At 39.1% G+C, this 23,347-nt stretch overlaps 1 protein-coding gene across 1 annotated transcript; it reads right to left on the reverse strand.

The window, feature by feature from the left end:
* Positions 1 to 8,171: 8,171 nt before the first annotated feature.
* LOC122821404 (coiled-coil domain-containing protein 69-like) lies at positions 8,172 to 22,090 on the reverse strand. The gene is made up of 11 exons (XM_044099311.1): positions 22,070 to 22,090; positions 16,820 to 17,204; positions 15,758 to 15,818; positions 14,237 to 14,294; positions 10,972 to 11,150; positions 9,930 to 9,972; positions 9,457 to 9,530; positions 9,156 to 9,257; positions 8,958 to 9,077; positions 8,779 to 8,876; positions 8,172 to 8,342 (listed from the first exon to the last, which is right to left on the reverse strand). The coding sequence occupies exons 2-11, from the start codon at positions 17,197 to 17,199 to the stop codon at positions 8,204 to 8,206; spliced, it is 1,254 nt and encodes a 417-aa protein (XP_043955246.1). The 5' UTR covers positions 17,200 to 17,204; positions 22,070 to 22,090; the 3' UTR covers positions 8,172 to 8,203.
* Positions 22,091 to 23,347: the final 1,257 nt, after the last annotated feature.

Raw genomic sequence — 23,347 nt, forward strand, 5'->3', positions numbered from 1 at the left:
TGTTCTCCCTGTGCATGGTGGGTTCTCTCCAGGTTCTCCGGCTTCCTCCCACAGTCCAAAAACATGACTGTCAGGTTAATTGGTCTCTCTAAATTCTCCCTAGGTGTGTGTGAATGGTTGTTTGTCTTGTGTGTCTCTGTCCAGGGCGACCTGTCCAGGGTGAACCCCGCCTCTCGCCCGGAACACAGCTGGAGAGGAACCAACAACCCTCCCGACCCCATTAGGGACGAAGGGTTAATAGAAATGGGAGAGATGCCACTTAATCTCAGAAGATTACAGTTAAAGTTGTAATTTAAAGGGCCATGATGGAAATTATCCATGTCAAGAAATTTTTAAATCTAGTTGGGAAAAAGAAAAGAAGAAATTAAATTCTTTTGGATGGGAGATAGAAAATATTATAAAATATTTTGGTTTATCTGATATAAACATTAGTCAAACAGTTCCTCTTTCACCAGTTTATCCGTCTCTATTTCATAATAATGTTGTTGATTTAACTTTGTTGGAGAAAAGGAAAGGAAAAAACATTTCAGATCAATATTTGGTTCAATCATATTTAGATAGTAAGTACTATGGATATGTCCAAGTTTTTACAGATGCGTCTAAAAACTCAAATAGCAGTAATGGGGTGTCTTTCATTGTTCCAGAATTCAAAGTTAAAAAATGTAAAAGAATTACTGATGGAGTATCAGTTTATACCGGAGAGATGATGGGAATTATTTTAGCTTTAGGATGGATTGAGGAAGTCCGTCTGTTAAGAAGCATAGTATGCTCTGATTCAAGTTCTTTATTATATTCATTGAAAAATAATCATGCTATTAGTAGACCGGATCTTTTATTAGAAATTCAGTTAACATATAGAATTCAAGCAATCGGTTTATTAGTTATATTTACATGGATACCGTCACATATAGGAATAAGAGGGAATGAGTTGGCTGATAAATATACAAAACAAGCTTCAAAATATAGTGATATTGATATATTAGTTCCATTTAGTAAAGAAGAAATCAAATCTATTAAACAAAAGGTTAAGGAAAGATGGCAGAGACAGTGGGAGGAAGATAGAACTGGTAGATGGCTGTACAGTATTCAAAGAAAAGTTGGTGCAATGAGGAGAACGGGACGAAATAGAAAAGAGGAAACTGTTATATCTAGATTGCGTTTTGGACATACAAGGTTAAACAGTAATTTATTTAAAATAGGAAAACATCGAACTGGAAGTTGTGATTTTTGTGGTCAAGAAGAGACAGTAAAACATGTTTTGTTGTTCTGTACCAAATATTCTGTTGAGAGAAGGAAATTAGTCGGTTACAAGAAAATAAATTACAGTTAAATTTACAAGATATTTTGGGAAAAATTTCTACTTCTAAAGATATAAGTTATTTAATTAATTACCTTAAGAAAACAAAATTGATAGAAAAGATTTAAGTTTTTTTTTTTGTTTGTTTTGTTTTGTTTTGAGGGGGGGTGTATATAGTTAGCGTCCCGATCCACACTCCATTCCAGTAGATGGCGGTAATGCACATCTAAAAGTTGCTTGCCAACCGCCATAAAAAAGATTTTTAACAAAACATTTATTTACAATTCATGAAATGCACAAAATAGAATTAAAAACACAAGGTATCACATCAGGACAAGTTTTAAAAAAATAATTAAATAAGGTGCTGGTTAAATTCTAATTTTCCTTGAGTTGATATATTGCACAATATCCCATTAAAACCCCATAACTGTATAAAATTTTGCATATTACCAGTGGCTCTGTGGAAACAAAACTCTAGTCTCAATCTGGCCTTTATATTTACCTTCCACAGAGCCACGGCATCGAGTTGAGGTCCAGCCTGGAGTCTGTCTCTACGAGATAAATAAATAGCCATTTTTGCTTCAGCAATTAAATAATTTAAAATCTGACCTTTTGACTTATTGGCTTTGTTAAAACGCAGTCCATTAATAAAAATAGAACTGGTAAAAACAATGCCAAAGTGGCTAAAAACACTCATCAATAAACTAAAAAAATGTCGTCAGTCTCCTACAATCAATAAAAACATGAAAAACACTCTCAGACAGACCACAGAAAGGACACTCGTTTAAAACCCCTGGACTAATAATTGACAAATACGAGTTCGTTGCGATGGCACCATGTAAAATTCTCCATTGGAGATCACCAGTTCGTTTTCTTATAGGAGGTTTATAAAGGGTCCTCCACTGAGGGGTTTGTCCTTCCAGTCGGTCCGCCCACACGCTCATGGCTCGATTTCGCAGAGTTCTTTCATTCAGGACTTTAACACAGTTTTTATAGAGTACTTTTGGGCCTGTACTCTGAAGGCTCATCTGTGAACTTTCTGTGAATAGGAGAGGACCGCTATCTTTTGTGAAGCCGGTATTCAAGGTCAACTCAGGGATCGGGTCTGTCGGGTCTGGTGAAGCTTCTCTCTCTTTGAGCAGCTGCAGGAGACGCCTCTCCCCAGCTGTCAGTCTTTCTTTCACCAGACTCAAGAAGCGCTGCACCAGTCTAGCAGATCGGACTCCAAGCAGAGGAGCAACGGCCTGGGCGTTGGCAAAGTCTGGTCCAACCGTCTCCACCAGGTGATTCAGTGTTGTCGTCTTGGACTTGCAGAGCGCCTCTGACAGTCCAGGTATTGTGCCACGACATACATCCAGTCTGGACCCACAGACTAAAGGCTCGTTTAAAAGCCAATGCAGAGAGTTCTGCACCTGCGAACGACATAGTTTAAAAAGGCCACAGGATTTAAAAACACCCTGATAAAATTGAGGCAACCCCTTTAACTTTAAAAAACTAAAATCAGTTAAAAACAGAGCAGTATCCAGACCCAGAAAATTAACACGTCTGAGAATGCAGCTGCCACATCCCTCCATACAGGGGAACCTGTCAAGTACTTCTGGAGGAACTGTATACAAAAAGTAGCCGTTCTACTGGCCAGGTGGACGAGGCCCTGGCCCCCCTCCTCTCTCGATAAAAACAAAACAGACTGTGGCACCCAGTGTAGACCGTTCCAAAAGAAGTTAACCATCTCTGATTGTATTTTTACAAGTAACCCAGATGGCGGGTCTAACACTGCAAGTTTGTGCCACAGCTGTGAAGCAACTAGATTGTTTAAAACCAGCACTCTGCCGCGGTAGGACATTTGTGAGTGTAGCCATTTCCACTTTGATAACTTGTTTTTAATTTTTTCTTCAATATCTTCCCAGTTCTTTTTCACAACATGTTTATCGCCTAAAAACACACCGAGATATTTAAAACCGTCCTTTTTCCATAAAAGACCCTGAGGGAGAACTGGGAGCCCGTCGGACCACTCTCCAACTGCCAGGGCTTCGCTTTTTCCCCAGTTCACCCTCGCAACGGACAGAGTTGAAAAATTTTTCGTGATCTCAGTTAAAACAGTGACATCCCGCTGATCTTTAATAAAAACAACGACATCATCAGCATAGGCAGATAAAACCATATTGTTTTTAAAACCGGGTAAAACCAGACCGTGAACAGTCGAGCGTATTTTCTGGAGGAGGGGTTCCAGGGAGAGTGCGTAGAGCATCCCCGAGAGCGCGCAGCCCTGTCGAACGCCTCTACACACCCTAAAAGGAGCACACAGGCTGCCGTTCATCTTCAGCACACTCTCAATATCACTGTACAGAACCTGGATCTTGGCGATAAGACCCTCGCCGAACCCAAACCTCCTCATGGTTTCCCAGAGGAAGCCGTGTTCGACGCGGTCGAATGCCTTTTCTTGATCTAGTGAAATCAAGCCCGTTTGCAAACCCAATGAACCGGAGACCTCCAAAACGTCCTGAATTAGGTAGATGTTATCTATCATGGACCTGCTGGGGACACAATAGGTCTGATCCCGGTGGATGACCTGCTCCATAGCCCTTCCCAGCCTCGTGGCCAGGGCCTTGGAGAGGATTTTGTAGTCGGTACAGAGGAGGGACACGGGGCGCCAGTTCTTGATGTCCTGCAGGTTTCCCTTTTTGGGCAGCAGGGTGATCACTGCTCTGCGGCAGGACAAGGGGAGTGAACCAGTAAGCAGGCTCTCGTTGTAGATGTCCAGTAAGTCTTGGGCCAGAAGATCCCAGTAGGCCTTGTAGAACTCCACAGTGAGCCCATCAACACCTGGGGACTTCTGGCCCTGCATGCTGAGGAGGGCTGTGTGGAGCTCCTGGAGCCCCAGAGGGCGCTCCAGCTCAGTATTGGTCTCCTCAGAGACCCGAGGCAGTTCGTCACAGAACTCCTCGAACAGTTCCTCGTTCTCTTTATATTCGCTGTGGAACAGAGAACGGTAAAACTCCACAGCCCTCCTCCTGATCTGCCTTGGTTCACTCAGTTGCTGCCCCGTGTCCGACAGCAAAGAGTGGATCTGCTTCCTCTGCCCGTGCTTCCTCTCCAAACTGAAAAAGAAGCTAGAGGGAGCATCCATCTCCGTGATGTTCTGGATCCGGGACCTGACCAATGTGCCTTGGACTTTAGTCTCCAGGAGGTTTGCTAAAACTAGCCTTTTAGATTTGAGAGCTTCAATGTGCTCTCGATTTCCTGTGGATTCACTAAGTCGTTCTAACTCCACGATGTTCATCTCCAGATCTCTAATAGATCCGGTGATGTCACGAGTGACATTGAGAGTATGCTGCTGACACAGCAGTTTTATTTGCACTTTACCATGGTCCCACCACTGTCTCAGGCTGGTAAAATCAGATTTTTTCTGTCTAAAACCCGTCCAAAAACTGTTTCCCTCCACTGATCATTGAATGTCTGAACCTTTTCGTTCAGGTTTTTTTTGGTGGAAAGAGTCTGGTGGCAGACGAAACATGTTTTTCTCTTTGCCTGATTGGGCATTAGACACTGTGTGCATGGCCTGAATTTGGGGCGTGTCATACTTAAAAAACGACAGCGAAGTGCAAAAAAGAATATAAAGACTTCTGATGTACAGACAACCAAACAGAACTGTTGACAAATTAAGTGAAGAACAATAGACAAATTTTCCGTGGGCTGCCACCTTATCGTGGTGGAGGGGTTTGAGTGCTCCAATGATCCTGGGAGCTATGCTGTCCGGGGCTCCATGCCCCTGGTAGGGTCACCCAAGGCAGACAGGTCCCAGGTGAGGGGTCAGGCAAAGTGCAGCCAGAAGACCCCAATGATGGATTCAAACTTTGGAATACGTGTTCTCTCGCCCGGACGCGGGTCACCGGGGCCCCACTCTGGAGCCAGGCCTGGAGGGGGGGCACGACGGCGAGCATCTGGTGGCCGGGCTTTTATCCATGGAGCCCGGCCGGGCACAGCCCGAAGAGGAAACATGGGTCCCCCCTCCCATGGGCCCACCACCTGTGAGAGGGGCCAACGGGGTCGGGTGCATTGTGTTATGGGTGGCAGCCGAGGGAGGAGACCCTGGCGGTCCTATCCTCGGTTGCGGAAGCTAGCTCTTGGGAGTGTGTGAGGCTGAGAAATTCCGGCTAGAAATAGTCGGTCTCACTTCGACGCATGGCTCTGGTTCTGGAACCAGTCTCCTTGAGAGGGGCTGGACATACTTCCACTCTGGAGTTGCCCAAGGTGAGAGGCGTCGGGCAGGAGTGGGCATACTTGTTGCTCCCCATCTCGGCGCCTGTACATTGGGGTTTACCCCGGTGAACAAGAGGGTAGCCTCCCTCCGCCTACGGGTGGGGGGACGGGTCCTGACTGTCGTTTGTGCTTACGGGCCGAACGACAGTTCAGGTTACCCACCCTTTTTGGAGTCCCTAGAGGGGGTACTGGAGAGTGCTCCACCTGGGGACTCCCTTGTTCTGCTGGGGGACTTCAACGCTCACGTGGGCAATGACAGTGAGGCCTGGAGGGGTGTGGTTGGGAGGAACGGTCCCCCCGATCTGAACTCGAGTGGTGTTCTGTTGTTGGACTTCTGTGCTCGTCATGGATTGTCCATGACGAACACCATGTTCGGGCATAAGGGTGTCCATATGTGCACTTGGCACCAGGACACCCTAGGCCGCAGTTCGATGATCGACTTTGTCATCGTTTCATCGGATGTCTTGGACACTCGGGTGAAGAGAGGTGCGGAGCTGTCCACTGACCACTACCTGGTGGTGAGTTGGCTCCGCTGGTGGGGGAGGATGCCGGTCAGACCTGGCAGGCCCAAACGTGTTGTGAGGGTCTGCTGGGAAAGTCTGGCGGAATTCCCTGTGAGACGGAGCTTTAACTCCCACCTCCAGCAGAACTTCGAACACGTCCCGGGGGAGGTAGGGGACATGGAGTCTGAGTGGACCGTGTTCCGTGCCTCCATTGTCGAGGCGGCTCATATGACCTGTGGGCCCCAGACCTGGCCTGATGATGAAGGAGGTGTTGCAGCAGGAGGAGGATGTTGGTCGACGAAGGCTGGGATCTCTGTAGGTCTGATGAGCTTTCTTCTCCTCATGGGTGGTGAGGTCACACAGGACTTGGGTGCTGGCAGGAAGGAAGACATCAGTTCTTCTTCTTTGCCTTTGTTCTTTGTCTTTGCCTTCATCTTTGTCTTTGGGGTCTGAACCCAGCTGATGAGAGAAGTGCGATTTGAAGCCACATGTTGCTGGGCTGACGGGTTGGTCCCCATGAACAGGACAGTCTTTGGCTCTGTGGCTCCGGCTCTTCTTCAGCTGCAGAGTTCTTTGTCCATCTCGATCTTGACTCGAAGCTGCCTGGAGGATCCAACCAAAGGTTCCTCTTCTGCTCTCACCTTTTATAGTGTTTATCCACCTTTTGGTTCATTTGCATTGGCTAGCACTGATGCTGTGCTCATTTCATTGGCTGACTGCTCAACGGTCCTGCTACGTCCATAACCTTTTCTCTGAAAAGTTTACGTTGTTCAACAACCTGTTTCCAAATAAGACGCTGACCATCTCTGCTCTCCTGTTAGTTCCCCTTTTTCCCCCTAATCTTTCACCTACCATCCACCTCCAACATATCAGTGATGTTTAATTGGAGTTACACCTTTTACACCATTTCAAGGTCAATGTCAAAATCACATTTATAACTTCTTTAGCGTCTCTGATTTAGCATTCATTTATAATTTTATGATTACCATAACTAGTTACTCTCATTATAATCATAATGTGTTATTACAGATGTTTTCTGAAAAGAAACCAAGAATCCATAATTCTAATTATTTGACACTAAAGTTAGAGTTACTTGTTTAACATGCAAGACTACCCACCAATGTAAATGTAAGTATTATTATAAGTAAACCAATATTAATATAAGCATTTTACTTTGAATCTTATCCAATTACTCAATGTTTAAATTTCATTCTTTAAAACTTTTATGCTTTGAAATGAGCATAAAAGTCTCAACTATTTTTATAAATCTGCAGGCTGGGAACTTACTTCCTCTTTTTCCAGGAAACCTGCTCTTCCTCTTTCATGATTATCTAGCAAGCTAACATTAAGCTGATGTGCCGTCTTACTAAATACAATTAATTGAGCAAACTGGTAAATAGTCAAGCAGAACGTTACCGACCTCAGCTCTGAAAGAAACTGCTGCCTTGTAATATTAGCATGCATTTCATTCAAAACTCCACATAACCATCCATAAGTAGAACAGCTAGCACATTAGCACAACTTAAAATGGTTCAATGAAACAAGTAAGGAAAAATATTGATCAACGTGAAGCACTAAATGTTGCAACTTGCTATCCAAAGTAATGGAAAACGCTTTCAATAGAAATGCAACAAATTTAAACATCCAGTAAAATAACCAAAAAATAAGAATATTTGTGAAATAAGTCAGGTCAGAAATTAGTTTCATGTGGTGCTAGAGAGTAAGGATAGCTTTGCAGGGGGGGGGGGAAAATAAAGAAGCTGAAAAAGTACGATTATTCAATTCACTGAATCAAACCTTCCAGCATGGCATGAAGGCACATATTATAGTCCAAAAACTGAATCCAACATGGCAGATCCACAGTGGGTCAAAAGCTGATTGCTTATATTTTATGACCATCAACTATTTGCCATGCCTGAGTTAAGGAAATCTGTTACTCTTTTACAACCAAAATCCTGAACTAACTTTTTCTAACATGAATAAAAAGCTATCCAACAAATTTATGCAGCAACAGATTCCTTCAAAACTGTCACTGAGCTCTGCAGACGAGAGGCATGTCTACCAGTGAGAAAATAAAGCAGGAAGTCTGTATGTTGACAAATAAGGCACTTTATTAGCAAGCCCAGAAGATGGAGCAATAGATTTACAGGCGAGTCCCTGGACATGAATCTTTGTCTCTCAGTTGCAAAATCAACTGCTCTTTTTCCTGTTTAAGATTCTCATTTACTGCCCTCTGTGTCTCCAGGGCCACCTTCAGGTCCTGCTGCTCCTTCAAAAACTGCCTAGAAAACAGATGAAGGAAAATTAACAAGCGTTTTAAAAAATGTTTGGTTGTTTTTGCACAAAGCCTATTTTGATAAACTTCTCCTTGATAAGATTATTAACTTCACTATTTTTTATTAGAAAAATTTAAACTCATCTGTTCTAAATTCTTTACAAGTATTACTAAAGAAAACCCAAAATGTTACACAAAACTAATAAGAAAATTATATTTAATACATGAATGTTATGTTAAGACTGACAACAAAAATTAAGGTTACCAATATGAAACAGTGATTATTTCGTTGCTTGTACTTGTGACAGTGAAATGACAATAAAGTTGAATTCTATTCTATTAACTGATGAGACAAAACTGTTGAATCCTCTTCAATACAAATGTTATTGTTAGTTTAGCTGGACGTTGGCCTGGTCAGCAGGTGGCCCCATATTTACACTTACTGAATGAGGGTATGGAAGCTTTCTATCTGGACCTCCAGGTCCTTGTTCTGCTGCAGGACCTGGACGATCTGGGCCTCCAGAGACACATTTCGTTCCACCTGAACAGAAGAAAACCAAACATCTTCATTGAGACCTTTAAGAGTTCAAGGAGTTACAGTCTTAGAAATCTATGAACCTACCAGTTGATCCATCCTCTCCAGCTTCCTGCTTTGCTCCTGCAGACGCTCCCCCTTCATCTCAATCACAGAGATCAAAGACTCCTGCTCGGCCTCCCAGAATGCACCTGGGCTTCCATGTTCCTGAACAATGTTGAAGAATTTCTATGTAAAAACTTCAAAATTTTGTACTTTATTTTCTGAAGCCATTTCCAAAACTACCATAATATTTCGTTCCAAATTCTTTTTTAAGGCCGAGTCTTCAACACGCCTCTTCAAATCATTGAAGGCTTGCAGGTCAGCCGCGAACTGCCGCAGTTTGTCCTTCAGGTAGAGCACAATTACAAACACAAGTAGAGAAAGTTAGTAAAAACAGACAAGATTTTATGTAATAATACACAGTCATCTTCAGAAACAATTTGCTGTCCTGCTACTTTAGCTGGCTGGGTGGGTGTTATAATTCAGTCACAACAAATCTCCCTCAATATCAGAGAGGTTTTATGCCTTTAGTATTGAGAGTTACCTTCAGGGTCTCTTGCTCTGCCTGAAACCTTTGCACAAGATCAGCTACCTGCTTTTCATGTTTGATCTGCAGCTCTGCAAGACACAACAAGATGTTTATTTTCAGCAACATCACCTGATAAAACTACACCATGTGATGTGATGTGGGAAAAGAGAAAAACTCCAAGCAGGAACATTTCAGATAGAAATTTGAAGGGTGCCAATGCAGCAACTCTCTGAAAGTCCAAAATCAACTTCCTTTTGTTTATTCCACAAAAAATTTAACTTATGTGATGATAAATTTATGTAAGAATGAATATGCTGCCAAGTAATGTTACAGAGAACAAAACAAAACCAAAAAAAAACATCCACCCACAGAAGACCTTCACAAAGTATTCCCAAAAATGTGAACCGACAGGCCAGACGTGAAAAATCCACCCAGAGAGAAATGCAAACGGAAAGCAGGCCTCTCGTGTTCTTCTATGGCTGATTTACTTTTGTGTTCATCCAGAAAGTTCAGCTCAGTCTCTGTTACCACCTGCAGAACCGGAGAAGAGTCAGTTTCATGACAGAATGAAAGACAGGAGCAAAAAGAGGGGAAAATTGCAAGTTGTACTCTGAAACTGCACAGTAGAAGGTGTCTAAACATATTTTAAAGTGATCTGGATTAATAGTTTTTTTTCATTAAACTTTTTGCTAGAAGGGTTATTTAAAATCTTGAGAAAAGTGGACAAATTAAGTGGCAAAATATAAAATAGATCCAGTAATTACAGCTGAATGGGGGGTGTGTGTGTGGAGAGGGGCTCAATCATGGTTTTGGCCCTGGAACTTTCCCACAGGAGCCATTTTTATCCAGTTTGTTTCTTGTTAAATCTCCCACTGTGACTGAGACTTACGGTGCTTTAGATGTTCTGGTTGTTCTGAGACCACCTGTATAAGTCGCCACTCGCTAGCTAGCTAATGAACTATCTAGCTACCAACGGGGCTGATTACATCTGTTATCCAATTGTAGACAATGACTTGATGGTCCAGAAGGCGTAGAAATGACTTTCCTTTTTCAGACTGAAAATGTCACACCACACAATATTGTTTTGTCAGCTGTTCTTCATTTCCTTTCATTGAGGCATGATGTATTCCTACATTTATTTAAGCATGTTGTCAGACAAGATAAGCATCTGTAATTGTATTGTGGTTAAGCTTATAACGTGGTGCCTTTTGATTGGATATTGATTAATTGGTTTAGGAAATAAGAAAGAACTTGCTCATTGTAGAAGTCTGGCACCTTGAGAGTAATACAGTCTCTTGACCATCACTTTCTATTTATTTTGAATCTGTTTGTCCTTTTTATTTTCTTTTAAAAGTTCAGTAAAGACTTAGAGATGACCGTCGGATTCAAGACCTCTGTTTTTTGTTTTTTTTTTGGAAGAAACCTGTCGCGTACGAAACAGCTTTAAGGGCCTGGACTAGTGAGAGCTTGCCACACTTACAAGGTCTAACAATTAGCCAGTATTTTCAGTATAAGTCAGTATTTTCTCACCTTTTCAAGGAGGGACAGAACAAGTGCGCACACTTCTTTGTCGGCGTGACCTCTCAGCAGCTCCACCCTCTCTGAACTCCCGCTGGCTGAGAGAACTTCCTTTAAAATTGTCACTTGCTCCTCAAAACATTCTAGCTGCCTCTCAAGAGCAACGGTGACGTCACTCGATGGATGCTCAGCTGCGAGGAAACAAACCAGCAAGAAAAAGAAAAAAGTAAGCAAAGCTACTACCTTGTTCCCAAGCACAGTTTATACACGGTCCTTACAGGATTAGAGAACCACTAGCCCACTTAAAAATAAATAATAATAATGTTTGTAAAATTAAGACATTATGAACACAAATATATGAAAAAAGTGGAGCTTCAGTTTGAAATTTCTGAATGAAATAATTTCCACATGCTAAACCAGTTCATCAAACATTATTCATGTTTTTGGTACAATCGAGTTCAACAATGAAATTATCTGTTAAGATAGAAATAATACTATATTTAGGTTAAAGCTAACATTAAAAGTCATTATAAACTTGCAAACAACCACACACACACACACACAAAAATGCAATATTCCAAACTTTCAACACCAGTCTTCAAAAGAATACAGACAACACCATCTAAATCATGTTCACTTGTGGGTTGAACTTAAAGGTATTTTCATTTCTATCTTTTGTTTTACAGGAAGGCCAGACTGAAATGCATGCTTGTCTGAATTTTGAGAAAATCTTCCATTAGCTTCACCAACTGGTTTGTTTGTTTCCTAAATGTTTACTGTGTTCTGTTGGCTTTAGGATAAATCCTACAGTCTGTCAGCATTCAGCACGTCCAGTTAAGTGTGTGATTCTCAGGCTTTCAGTCATGAAACTAAAACCAGTCTGTTAGACTGAACACATGGTCTTTTCAAAATCTGTGATGACTGTCAAATGTTAAATGTAAGGAGCTGGGTACTTGTATAGCACCTGATCAACTCCACAGGACCCCAAAGTGCTTCACAACACAGTCATTCACCCATTCATGCACACACTCACCCACTGAAAATCTGAAATGTGTCCCCTGGCTAAGTGTAACTACAGAAATACTTGTCATAAATGTGCCATTTACAGAATAAGAGAGGAAGGACAAGATCAGATATTAAGACATGCATATAATTTATTATACATCAGCTTTCCTGAAGCAGAAATATAAACTTTAGCAGAAGCTACCCATCATTTGCAGAAAAACTATACAAAAAAAATATATTAAAAAAAAAATCTAGTTTTTACATAAGCCTAGTTATCATCCTACATATCAGTCATCACCATTTCCAACAGTTCAGCCCAACAACACTCAGGAAGGGATCCTGACTGTAATTGATTTCATTATGAACATGAAGGGACATGACGTTTTTAAATAAATCAGTTCATTTCCTAGCCTTGATCTTACAGGAACATTAACTCTTTCAAAAAAAATAAATAAATCTACTTCCCAGAATAAAATCCCTAAAACATAAATTCCAAAATATCAATACCTGTGATGATTACATCTAAACTAAAAGGATCTATGTAAAGACCCTTAGTACACTTGGTACCAAGTGTGTCAAACTAAAACACAAACATGTATTGTGGGAGTTCTCAAAGGAACAGGAAGTGAAGAAGGTAAGCGAAGTGAAACAGTCAGAAGGAAACCACATTCTGAAACGATCACATTGAAGTCTTGGTGGAAGGAAGATTCATGTTCTGTCAGTTCTAGGCGATAATACAGTGTCATTTTTATTTACTGAAAAACTAAACTGGAATGCAGACAAAGTGAATGCAAAGCCCAAGGACTAGTAACGTAGTCACAGTAGTCACCTCTAGAAGCATTTTGGCAGTGTGCTTACACAATGCCAGGAAGGAGAGAGCGTTAGCAATTAAGGGGACAATTCACACCAGCCCCATTTATCCCACTCTAATCAATAGTTTGTTTCCCTTATAAGGTGAATGCTCAATCAAACTCTGATGTGCATCAAGAAATCCAACTCTGATCAGCTTAAAAACCTAGGTCTCTGTTCTGTTTAAGTGAAATCTGGCATGGTTCAGATATGTGAAAGTCAAGCGGACCAAAGACCGCTCCAAAATCAGAATGCAGACTATAGGGCAGGGCATTTTGGGTACATACAACCAAAACAAATGGATAAGTCTAATGCTAGAAGGAGAAATGGCTTGTGGTCTTCTACCATCAACAAAAGAGAACTCCTACAACTACTCAATGTTGATGCACGTTTTTACATAAGCCTAGTTATCATCCTACAATCAGTCATCACCATTTCCAACAGCTCAAGTTCACATTTTGTGAAGAAGGAAGCTGCACTCATGTCTTCTTCAGAGGTTTTTGTGTCATTTCTCTCAGTGGTTCTTGGTGCAGTGCCACCACAGGCAAGGGGAGATAAACAGGTTTTTCAAAGGGTTTGGATTATTTGACAGTGCAGTGTCAAAGCAAATCCCACCAGCTGAAAATGTAAGAAATGTTGCTGTTTTGGTCCCCAGTCAAACCAAGTCTACCAGACTATCAGGCATGAAAACACCCAGAGAGAAGTGGAAATTGCTTCTAATTTATCTGGAAAGTATAAGGAGGTCATTGTCATGTTTAGCCAAAATGCTCATAAAACATTTTTGAATCTGAACCCAGCTGTCATGGACAGTGGTGGTTGAGGGATGCTGATGGCAGAGTGTACTTGAGTTTATCTTAGAGCCACAGCACTTGGATACCTTGTGTCAAAGTTGAACATGAACTCTCCATGTACCAAAGTATTCTACTGTCAAATATGAGGCTGTCTGTCCAACAACAAAAGTTAAGAGTCCTGCATAAAGTGCAATCAACAGAATGGCTAAAGCACAAGAATCAAGGTGTTGCAATGGCCTAGTCAAACTCCAGACATCAACCTGTCTGAAATGCAATGCTCAGCCTTAAAAGAACTGTGGTTCTTTGAGGTTTGCAGGAATCGCTTTATTCAAAGAAATGTTGGGAAGATAAGTGGGCAGCTGGAAATGCCATCCAGGAAATTATTGCTGCTAGGTGAGAATCAACAAGCTGCTGGATAATAGGATGAACTCAATTTTTCCTTCAACTAAATTCCTGATCTTGTAGATAATTTTTACCTGTAAATAATGAAACGGTGTAATGTTCCTCCAAGCTTAATTTAACACCTACTGAAGAACAGGTGATTTTTGCATTAGAAGTTAAAGAGCATACTTTATTCATTCACACCTTCATGCGTTTGGATACAACATCTCCCCTACCAGATGGAAACTCACCAGCTTGATGGCTGCTGTCCTTCTGTTTCTCCTGCCTTTTTTTGCCTCTTCTCGTTTTCTGCAGACAAAAAAATATAGATATATATTTTTTTCCCTTTTGAGACCCTTTACTTTCCACAAGTCTTCTGCTCACAGCTGTCAGATGGACCAGTTTTGACAGAAAGTGATCATAAATCAGATAACCATCAGCAGTGTGCTGTCAGCAAGGTGCAAATCTGCTGGTGTTTCACAATTGAAGCCGGCACATTTTTCAATACGACCAAATGTTTCCACTGTGCTCCAAGAAATGCAGGATTCCCAGATCCAAAATGGGAAAAATGTTTTGCAAAACATACCATTATATAAGGTGAAATGCAATCACCCATCCATAAATTACTATAGAATAGCTTATCTGACATTGGATTGCAGAGCTAATAGGTATATAAAGAGAACACAGATCCCAAGGAATTCCCATGGAAGAAAAGACATGTAGTCTTTCTAGAAAGTTCAGTGTGTTCCTTTTAGTCTCCTGTTTACGGCAAGTCCTACACTCTCAATCTCTGCTTAAAGTGCAAATGCTAAATAAAGTGTTTGTTAATACAGTGCAAAAATACCTTTTAAAGTGCTATACAGTGCTATATATGTAAAATAGTCCCAGTAATGAAGATCTCTTCATTACAGGCATGCAGATATTGGCAGGGTAATAATAGGCCTTGCCAAAAAATGCATCCCCCTGCAAACATGGAGAAATAAAGAGTTAAGAGTGAAATCATTTTCTCTACATAATTACACTTGTTCTATGAACTGCTGGGAAATGTTTTACATCGATAGAATAATATTTGGGGAAAATATATAGGGCTTGTAGTGCATCCCTCTGCTAACATGGAGCAATAAAGAGTTAAGAGGGATTCCACCTTTTCTACGTAATGACACTTGTTCTCTGAGCTACCGCTATAAGTTTCATATCAACAGGACAATAGACAGGGGATACAAATATTGGCAGGCTCAGAAATTAAAAGCCATCCCCCCTACATTAAAAGACTAGACAGGATGATATAAAATGTTCTACATAACGGGCTTCTGTTTTGTAATGCTTTAGCTATTATGGTGTTAAAAGAAAAATCGGGAAATTTCAAACCATCTGTGGAGAACAAGTTTATCAGACACTGGAAATGTTCGAGTCATATGTCTCAATAAAGGTGTAAAACCTGTGTTTATGTTAATTAATCTGTGAAATAAAACCCACCGTTTTTGGGCTTACATGGTTAAGAAATGTGATAATGTTAGGAATATCTTTAAAAGTTTCCCCTTCGGTCATATTTCAGTTTGTTTTCTCATTAAAATGCGAGTTTAGAGCGATGGGTGCTCCTGCGACAGGGAAAGCAATTCTCGGCAGGCGTGCGTTTCTCGGCATTACACCTGTTAACACCTGTTGCTGCAGCAGCCGCTGGCCGCTCGCTAAGAAGCATCCTTCTGAAACAACCCGAACTACCCCCTGTAACTCTCCGCGGTAATTTAATCCTTTTCAACGGAGTTTCTCACCTTCTGGCTGCAGCCCAATCCTCCACCTCCTCGGAGCTCCTCCTCTCCGGTGCTCGATCTGCTGATGACAAAAGAAAAGAAAAAAGAAAAAAAAAAAAACTTGAACGCAGCGCAGTCAACACTGATCAAGGGGTGGGGCTTATCGTGGTGCATTAAAAAGACACTCGGTAAATCTAAGCATTACATATTTATTTTTTGTCCTCTTCTTTCTTTACTTTGTTTTTTTATTCAGCCTGATTCTTTCATTTATCTTTTTAATGACTTATGTTACTGAATTTAAAGTATTACACATTTTCCAGGCACATAGTGTCATTTTATAGCACAATCAAGTAACTATGTTACCTTCAGTTGTTATAAAAATGCTATAAAATGTAAAATATAATTTTAAATGAATTTGACTTTATACTTTAACAAATCAAAATTGGACTTCTGTCTATCTAAAAACGCCTGCTCTTTGTGAAACTCTGCCTTCAGAAAAAATAATAGATTTTGTTTGGATTGTTTTTAAACCTCTTTAACCTGGACCAATACATCATTCAGGTATAACAAGTTCACAGTTCTTCCCACAGTATTAATGTCCCAATGTACTGTGGGAAGCACAGTTGCTTTGAAAGTTGTGTAATTTCTCACAGCACCTGAAGTGGCATGTTGAAAGTAAGCATGCACAGATGCGCCTCTTTTGTCTGTGAAAGCAGCAAAATTTCAGGGTCCTTAGAGATTAAAAACGCTCTTCAAAGCTCCCACCTGAAGGTTGTTCGGTTTGTTTCCTACAAACCTTAAACTAATCATAAAAACACTGGGGATGGTGTGACATTCAAGACAATAAAAAGCTTATTTATCCAGCAGACCTTCCTGATTTACTCAGATATCAAAAGCATCTGGCTGCCTTATGTGATTTTCAGTAGAAAAATCACATGAGTGATTTAGTCTTGGTGGTTATTGAAATGCTTTCTTTGTGGGGTGGAGGGCCATTTTAGATAGCAATAGTTTTACCTTGGAACTCTATCATTATGGTCAGTGTTTGTTTTGGTCCTTTCTTATTGTTGAATTAGGAATACTTACCGGAGGACTTGCTCGTCCCACTCCTGGGGCTCCATATCCAGGCTGGACACAAGTGGTGGGGTTGGGTTGGTTGCCCGCAAAGCTCTGAGTCCATTTATACCAGCCTGGCGCTTCAGACTCTCTGTCATGTCTTTGACATCCTCTCGCGACAATTCGGGATGGGCACATTGCAAATGTTTGTCCAGCCGAGACTGTGCATAATTGCAAGCCTCGACTGGACAGGGCATCTTCCTAATACAAATGCGCCCACTTGCTAAACTGAGTAGCAGTTGCTTTTCTTTAATATTTTTTATTTTGTGAAAATTCACAAGATGCCTTCCGGGAAAGGAAAATGTGTTACCACAAAGTGGGCAAGGATGACAATTTTTGTGTGGCGTCATCTTGTCTGAAATTAGAAAACACACAAACAAATTAAAAAAAAACAATTACATTAAGCTTAAAGCAGGCTTAATTTAAGCTTAAACCTTTAAACTGCAGCTTAAGATGAACATGCTATATATATATATATATATATATATATATATATATATATATATATATATATATATATATATATATATATATATATACACAGTACAGACCAAAAGTTTGGACACACTTATGCTTTCTGTACTGTATATACACACACACACACACACACATATTTTAAATACGAGTAAATAACCCTGCGTTTTTAAAAGTCTAAATAATTTATTTCTAACAGAATTTGATTTATTTCCTTAAAGATTTATTATAGAAAATCCTATTTTCTCTCTATCTAGTATCGATTTTAATTGCTGATGTTCCTCTGAATGTTTATTACGTTCTAATAAGACATGCTCTACTGTTTCCATCTGATTAAAATAATAAGTCCCAGATTTATGCATCCCTATTCTGAAAAGAGAACTATTAAGTCCAGTATGACCAATTCTAAGTCGAGATATGATGGGATATTCACAGCTGCTCCTGTTCTGCCACTATTTGGCTCTTTAGATCCATCTGTATATATAATTATAGCATCTCTAAAACTTCCAAAAATAATTATCAACTATAACCCATTATGGAGTCTTTCCCTTTAAGTAATTCGCCCAATTGCAGATCAACTTCTGGTGTGATAAATGACCATGGATGAATTTGTGACTGTGGGACCATAAAACTATACTGGAACCGAGTCAAACCCAAATTGTGAGCTTTTATGTCCCCAATCCATCCAACGCTATTACAATCAGATTCATCATGTTCCCAACAGTCCTGCAGCACAGCCTTAGTAAGATGATCATAATTATGTCCCTGTAGAGTTACCCAAAACTAGTGATGGGTCCGGCAACACCGACGCGTCGGCGCTTGTGTCAAGCCCAAAGACCAAAACCCGTGTCGGTGCGCGTATTGCTTTCAGCAAGTCACGTGACCGATACAGGAACTGTTTTGAAATGACACTGACGCGCCAAACTGTGTTTACAAGGAAGCGAATCTGCCAATGGGATGCATTTGCCAAATTAATTCTTGATCTTTAACAGTACAGCGTCAACTATGGAGCCTCAAGGCAAACGAAAGGTTTCGTAGTTTGGAACCCTTTTGCTCTTATGTCAGAAAATAAGTTACTGGTTGTCACTTTGTTGTTGTTTCATCCAGTTGTTTTCAGTTTCTACTTGATCTACCTGAATCCAAATTCAGCTGAAATTAACTCTTAGTTTACTTTCATATTATGTTCTGCAGGTTAAGTGTTGCATACGTCTGTCCTTTTAAATTATACATTTCACAAATTTATTCTTAAATTACCCTCCATCAATAAAAATCTTTAGACAGAAAGAAAGAAAATAAATACAACCCCACTATAAATAAATGAAAAAAAGACATTTCCAGCAAAACACATTCATGAAGATCTATGTACAAAATAAATATAAAAGAAAAAATGTAATTTATATGAACAATATCCAGTGTCACTAAAATCTGTTTTATTTAAATAAATCCACCTCCTCAATGCTGAGCCATTATAGTGCCAGGCATCAGGATGAAGTCCCAGGATAAACTCTGGTATACAGCCAGTCTACAAAATCACTCAGTTGCGTTTTATAAACTATTTCATAGACATGTATTGTTTACATAATATTTTTTCATACAGCAGGAGAAGCTGTGTCAAAAAACGGAACAGGCTAAAGTTCAAAATGTTGGAAAAACTAATTTTTTTTTAATGAAAATTTGTGAAAAATAAAATAAAAAAAACACTCCATAAGCATCCTCATTCCAAACACGTTCAGTTTCATTTTCATCACTTGGTACATGTTCACATTATTTATTGACTGTATCGAAGAATATCAAACATATTTTCAATTTAACTGAAGATATGACATAATATATAATATACAATAAAATACAACTAGAAAATTCCTGAAGAAATTTAACCAGGGCCTGCCAAAGTATGCCCATTGGTTTGGACCCAGTGTTCTGATGCTAAAAATTAGCATCCATGCTAAGTTTAGCTGAATGGTAGTCAATAGCCTTTGGAGAGTCACAAGCATGTTGAATAACATGGACTTGCAACATTCAGTATGTTCAAATTAGTGCTTAAGCTCACATTAGCCAAAATGCTAATGTAAGCATTAATAATACAACATATTCATAACCCTTGTGTTTGTTCACTATCAAGTTTCTTCAAATGACTGTGAGCAGCTGCCATACATGCGATCCACCCATAATCCAAGGAAGAGCTCATGAGTCTGATAAACTCCCAACAGTGCGCTTCTTGAAGCTCCCCATTGCTGTCCATAAAAACATCAACAAATGATTCACTTTTTGACATGTATTTTGAACTAATTCTATGTGCTGTTTCCAATTTCATTTTTCATCAAACCTCATTTTATTTACTTGTTCAAGCTTCTGATTCTAAAGACTTAAATTAACTTCCTCATGTCTTCTAGAAAAACAAATAACCTGGGACTTTGCTACCGACATTCTAAATCCCCATTTATTTGCCCAACCTTCCACTTTCAAAATGGCATCCTGCATCTTTTTCTGCAAATATATAAGATTATGTCCCCCACACCCACAGAGCCCCATCATCTGCAAATAAAGATTTCCCTATACTACCGTCTATCTCATCAAAAATGTCATTTATTATTATTATATTAAAAAGAATTGGACTACACACACTGCCTTGTGGGGTACCATTCTCAACTATATATCTAGTAGAGAAAGCAGCCCCAACTCTAACCTCTATTTCTCTACCAAATAGAAAATCTAAAACCCAGTTATAAATCTTACCATTTATACCAAGTTTTTCTAATTTAATCAATAACTGCTCTTTCCATAACATATCATAAGCCTTTTCTATGTCAAAGAACACAGCCATCATCATTTCTTTATTTGTTTGAGCTTTCCTTACTTCTGACTCCAGGCACAGAACCGCATCCATCGTATTTCTCCCTTTACAAAAACCACTTTGAAAAGGACAGAATACATTTTTCCTTTCAAGAAAATATGATGGTCTATCTGTTACAATTCTCCCTATTATTTTCCCTAATTGAGATGCAAGAGCAATAGGCAAATAGTTTGAAGGGTCTGTTGCATTTTTACCTTCAACACAGGAATTATAACTGACTGTTTCCATGCTGCAGGAATCATCCCTGTCTCCCAAATCAGATTAAAAAGTTTTAAAATAACTTAAGAGACATATCAATTAAATGTTTAAGCATTATGTAACAAACTCAATCTTTTCCTGGTGTTGACTGTTTAGCATTAAAAATAGTTTTTTTCAGCTCAAACATAGAAAAAGGCATATCCAGCTCTTGATTTGAGACGATTATTAGTGACTCCTGGATTTTCAGCTAAAATCTTCTCAGCTTCAGATAAATTTTCTTAACTATTCACTTAATAACTCTGCCTTTTCTTTATTACTAACAGCTATTTTGCCTCCAACATGCCTTCATAGCTGCTCTAATAGTCTTCCTCACTATAGCTTGTGCTTTCTTTTTTGAATTAATGCCTCAAAAGTATGGCATGTCACATTTCGAAGATTTATTTCTTCCACTTATCGCTCATTAATAATAACGGATACAATTGTTGAGTTACACAACTCTACACCAGGAAACAAGTTTTCTTCTAGTTTATCAAACTGATTTTTAACTAAATATTGAAAAACTGTCATTTTCTTCTTCCTTTGTTGTTTATTGGCGAATGGCAAACGACTTAATGTACATTTACCGCCACCTACCAGACTGGAGTGTGATCATCAATCATCTCAGAAGGAATTTAATAATACACGCCTCAATGATATGCACGAATGTGCAAATTCACATTCATACATTCTCATACATATATGTATGTTTCTGCATGCACATGCATACAAACACATACATACTTTGTATTTGATTAAATAACCCAGTGTTTTTAAAAATCTAATCAATTGATTTCTAACAGAAATCGATTTACTTCCTAAAAGATTTATCATAGAAAATCCTACTTTCTCTCCATTTAGTATCGAGTTTAAGTGCCGACGTTCCTCTGAATACTTATTGCATTTTAATAAAACATGTTCCACTGTTTCCATCCGATTACAATAATTACAAGTTCCTGTTTTATGTTTCCCTATTCGAAAAGAGAACTATTAAGTCCAGTGTGACCAATTCTACCTCTTCTTTCCGCCTTCCACTCATACAACTCTTAACCCCCACAGTCTTTTGAATTTTATATAAATCTCTACCAGTGTCATGATTATCCTATTGGTCCTGCCAAACCTTAAGGATTTTATTTTGAATCATAGATTTACCCTCACTTTTGCTTAATGGAATACTAAGTTAATATTATCTGATTTCAGGGCCTGTTTAGCTAATATATCTACTTCTTCATTTCCTTCTATACCTACATGAGCAGGAATCCAGATAAATTGAACAGAACATTTCTTATTATGTAACTGAACTAATTAGTGAAATATACCTAATAATAAATCTAATCTACAAGATTTGCCAGATTGTAAACTAAACAACGCAACTTGACTATCTGATGCAATTATATATTTACTTTCAACCCTACTATAATCATCAAGCAACCATTCTAAAGCTAACATAATGGCAGATAATTCAACTGTAAAAACTGCTAGATGATCTGTAGTTCTCCTTTTAATCATGACTCTATGGTGTGGAATATTCACAGCTGCTCCTGTTCTGCCATATAATTGTATATAAAATTATACTATCTTTAAATCTTCCAAAAATAATTATTCACTATAACCCACAAAGTCATTTTAAAGTTGTTTATCCATTTTAAAAAGCTTACCGTTCACAGTTGCAACGTAGCTCCTCTCTCCTTCAACCCCACGTGTGACTAATTAGTAATTAGCACGACTCACGTGTTCTTCTTCTTCTTCTTCTTTTTCGATATTATGGCGGTTGGCAAGCAACTTTTAGATGCGCATTACCGCCATCTACTGGAATGGAGTGTGGATCGGGACGCTAACTATATACACCCCCCTCAAAACAAAACAAAACAAAAAAAAACTAAATCTTTTCTATCAATTTTGTTTTCTTAAGGTAATTAATTAAATAACTTATATCTTTAGAAGTAGAAATTTTCCCCAAAATATCTTGTAAATTTAGCTGCAATTTATTTTCTTGTAACCGACTAACTAATTTCCTTCTCTCAACAGAATATTTGGTACAGAACAACAAAACATGTTTTACTGTCTCTTCTTGACCACAAAAATCACAACTTCCAGTTCGATGTTTTCCTATTTTAAATAAATTACTGTTTAACCTTGTATGTCCAAAACGCAATCTAGATATAACAGTTTCCTCTTTTCTATTTCGTCCCGTTCTCCTCATTGCACCAACTTTTCTTTGAATACTGTACAGCCATCTACCAGTTCTATCTTCCTCCCACTGTCTCTGCCATCTTTCCTTAACCTTTTATTTAATAATAGATTTGATTTCTTCTTTACTAAATGGAACTAATATATCAATATCACTATATTTTGAAGCTTGTTTTGTATATTTATCAGCCAACTCATTCCCTCTTATTCCTATATGTGACGGTATCCATGTAAATATAACTAATAAACCGATTGCTTGAATTCTATATGTTATTAACTGAATTTCTAATAAAAGATCCGGTCTACTAATAGCATGATTATTTTTCAATGAATATAATGAAGAACTTGAATCAGAGCATACTATGCTTCTTAACAGACGGACTTCCTCAATCCATCCTAAAGCTAAAATAATTCCCATCATCTCTCCGGTATAAACTGGTACTCCATCAGTAATTCTTTTACATTTTTTAACTTTGAATTCTGGAACAATGAAAGACACCCCATTACTGCTATTTGAGTTTTTAGACGCATCTGTAAAAACTTGGACATATCCACACTGTTAGCCTTTGCTGTATTTTCTACAGCTAAATACCGCAAAATGCCCAGTAAAACTAACATAAAACATCTTTACAATTAGTTACTGTAATTTGCATTGCATTATGGGTAAATGACATAGTATTACATTAACTTACTGTATGTTTTGAAGTTGCCGTAATTTACTGTTTACACATTGCAGTAGTGGTACT

The sequence above is a fragment of the Gambusia affinis genome, linkage group LG19, assembly GCF_019740435.1.
Source record: "Gambusia affinis linkage group LG19, SWU_Gaff_1.0, whole genome shotgun sequence".
Taxonomy (NCBI): Eukaryota; Metazoa; Chordata; class Actinopteri; order Cyprinodontiformes; family Poeciliidae; genus Gambusia; species Gambusia affinis.

Coding starts and splice junctions, on each gene's coding strand:
- LOC122821404 (XM_044099311.1), bottom strand. CDS start 17,199: ATGACGCCACACAAAAATTGTCATCCTTGCCCACTTTGTGGTAACACA. Junction 15,819..16,819: donor TGGGACGAGCAAGTCCTCCG/GTAAGTATTCCT, acceptor TTTTGTCATCAG/CAGATCGAGCACCGGAGAGG. Junction 11,151..14,236: donor GGACAGCAGCCATCAAGCTG/GTGAGTTTCCAT, acceptor GTTTCCTCGCAG/CTGAGCATCCATCGAGTGAC.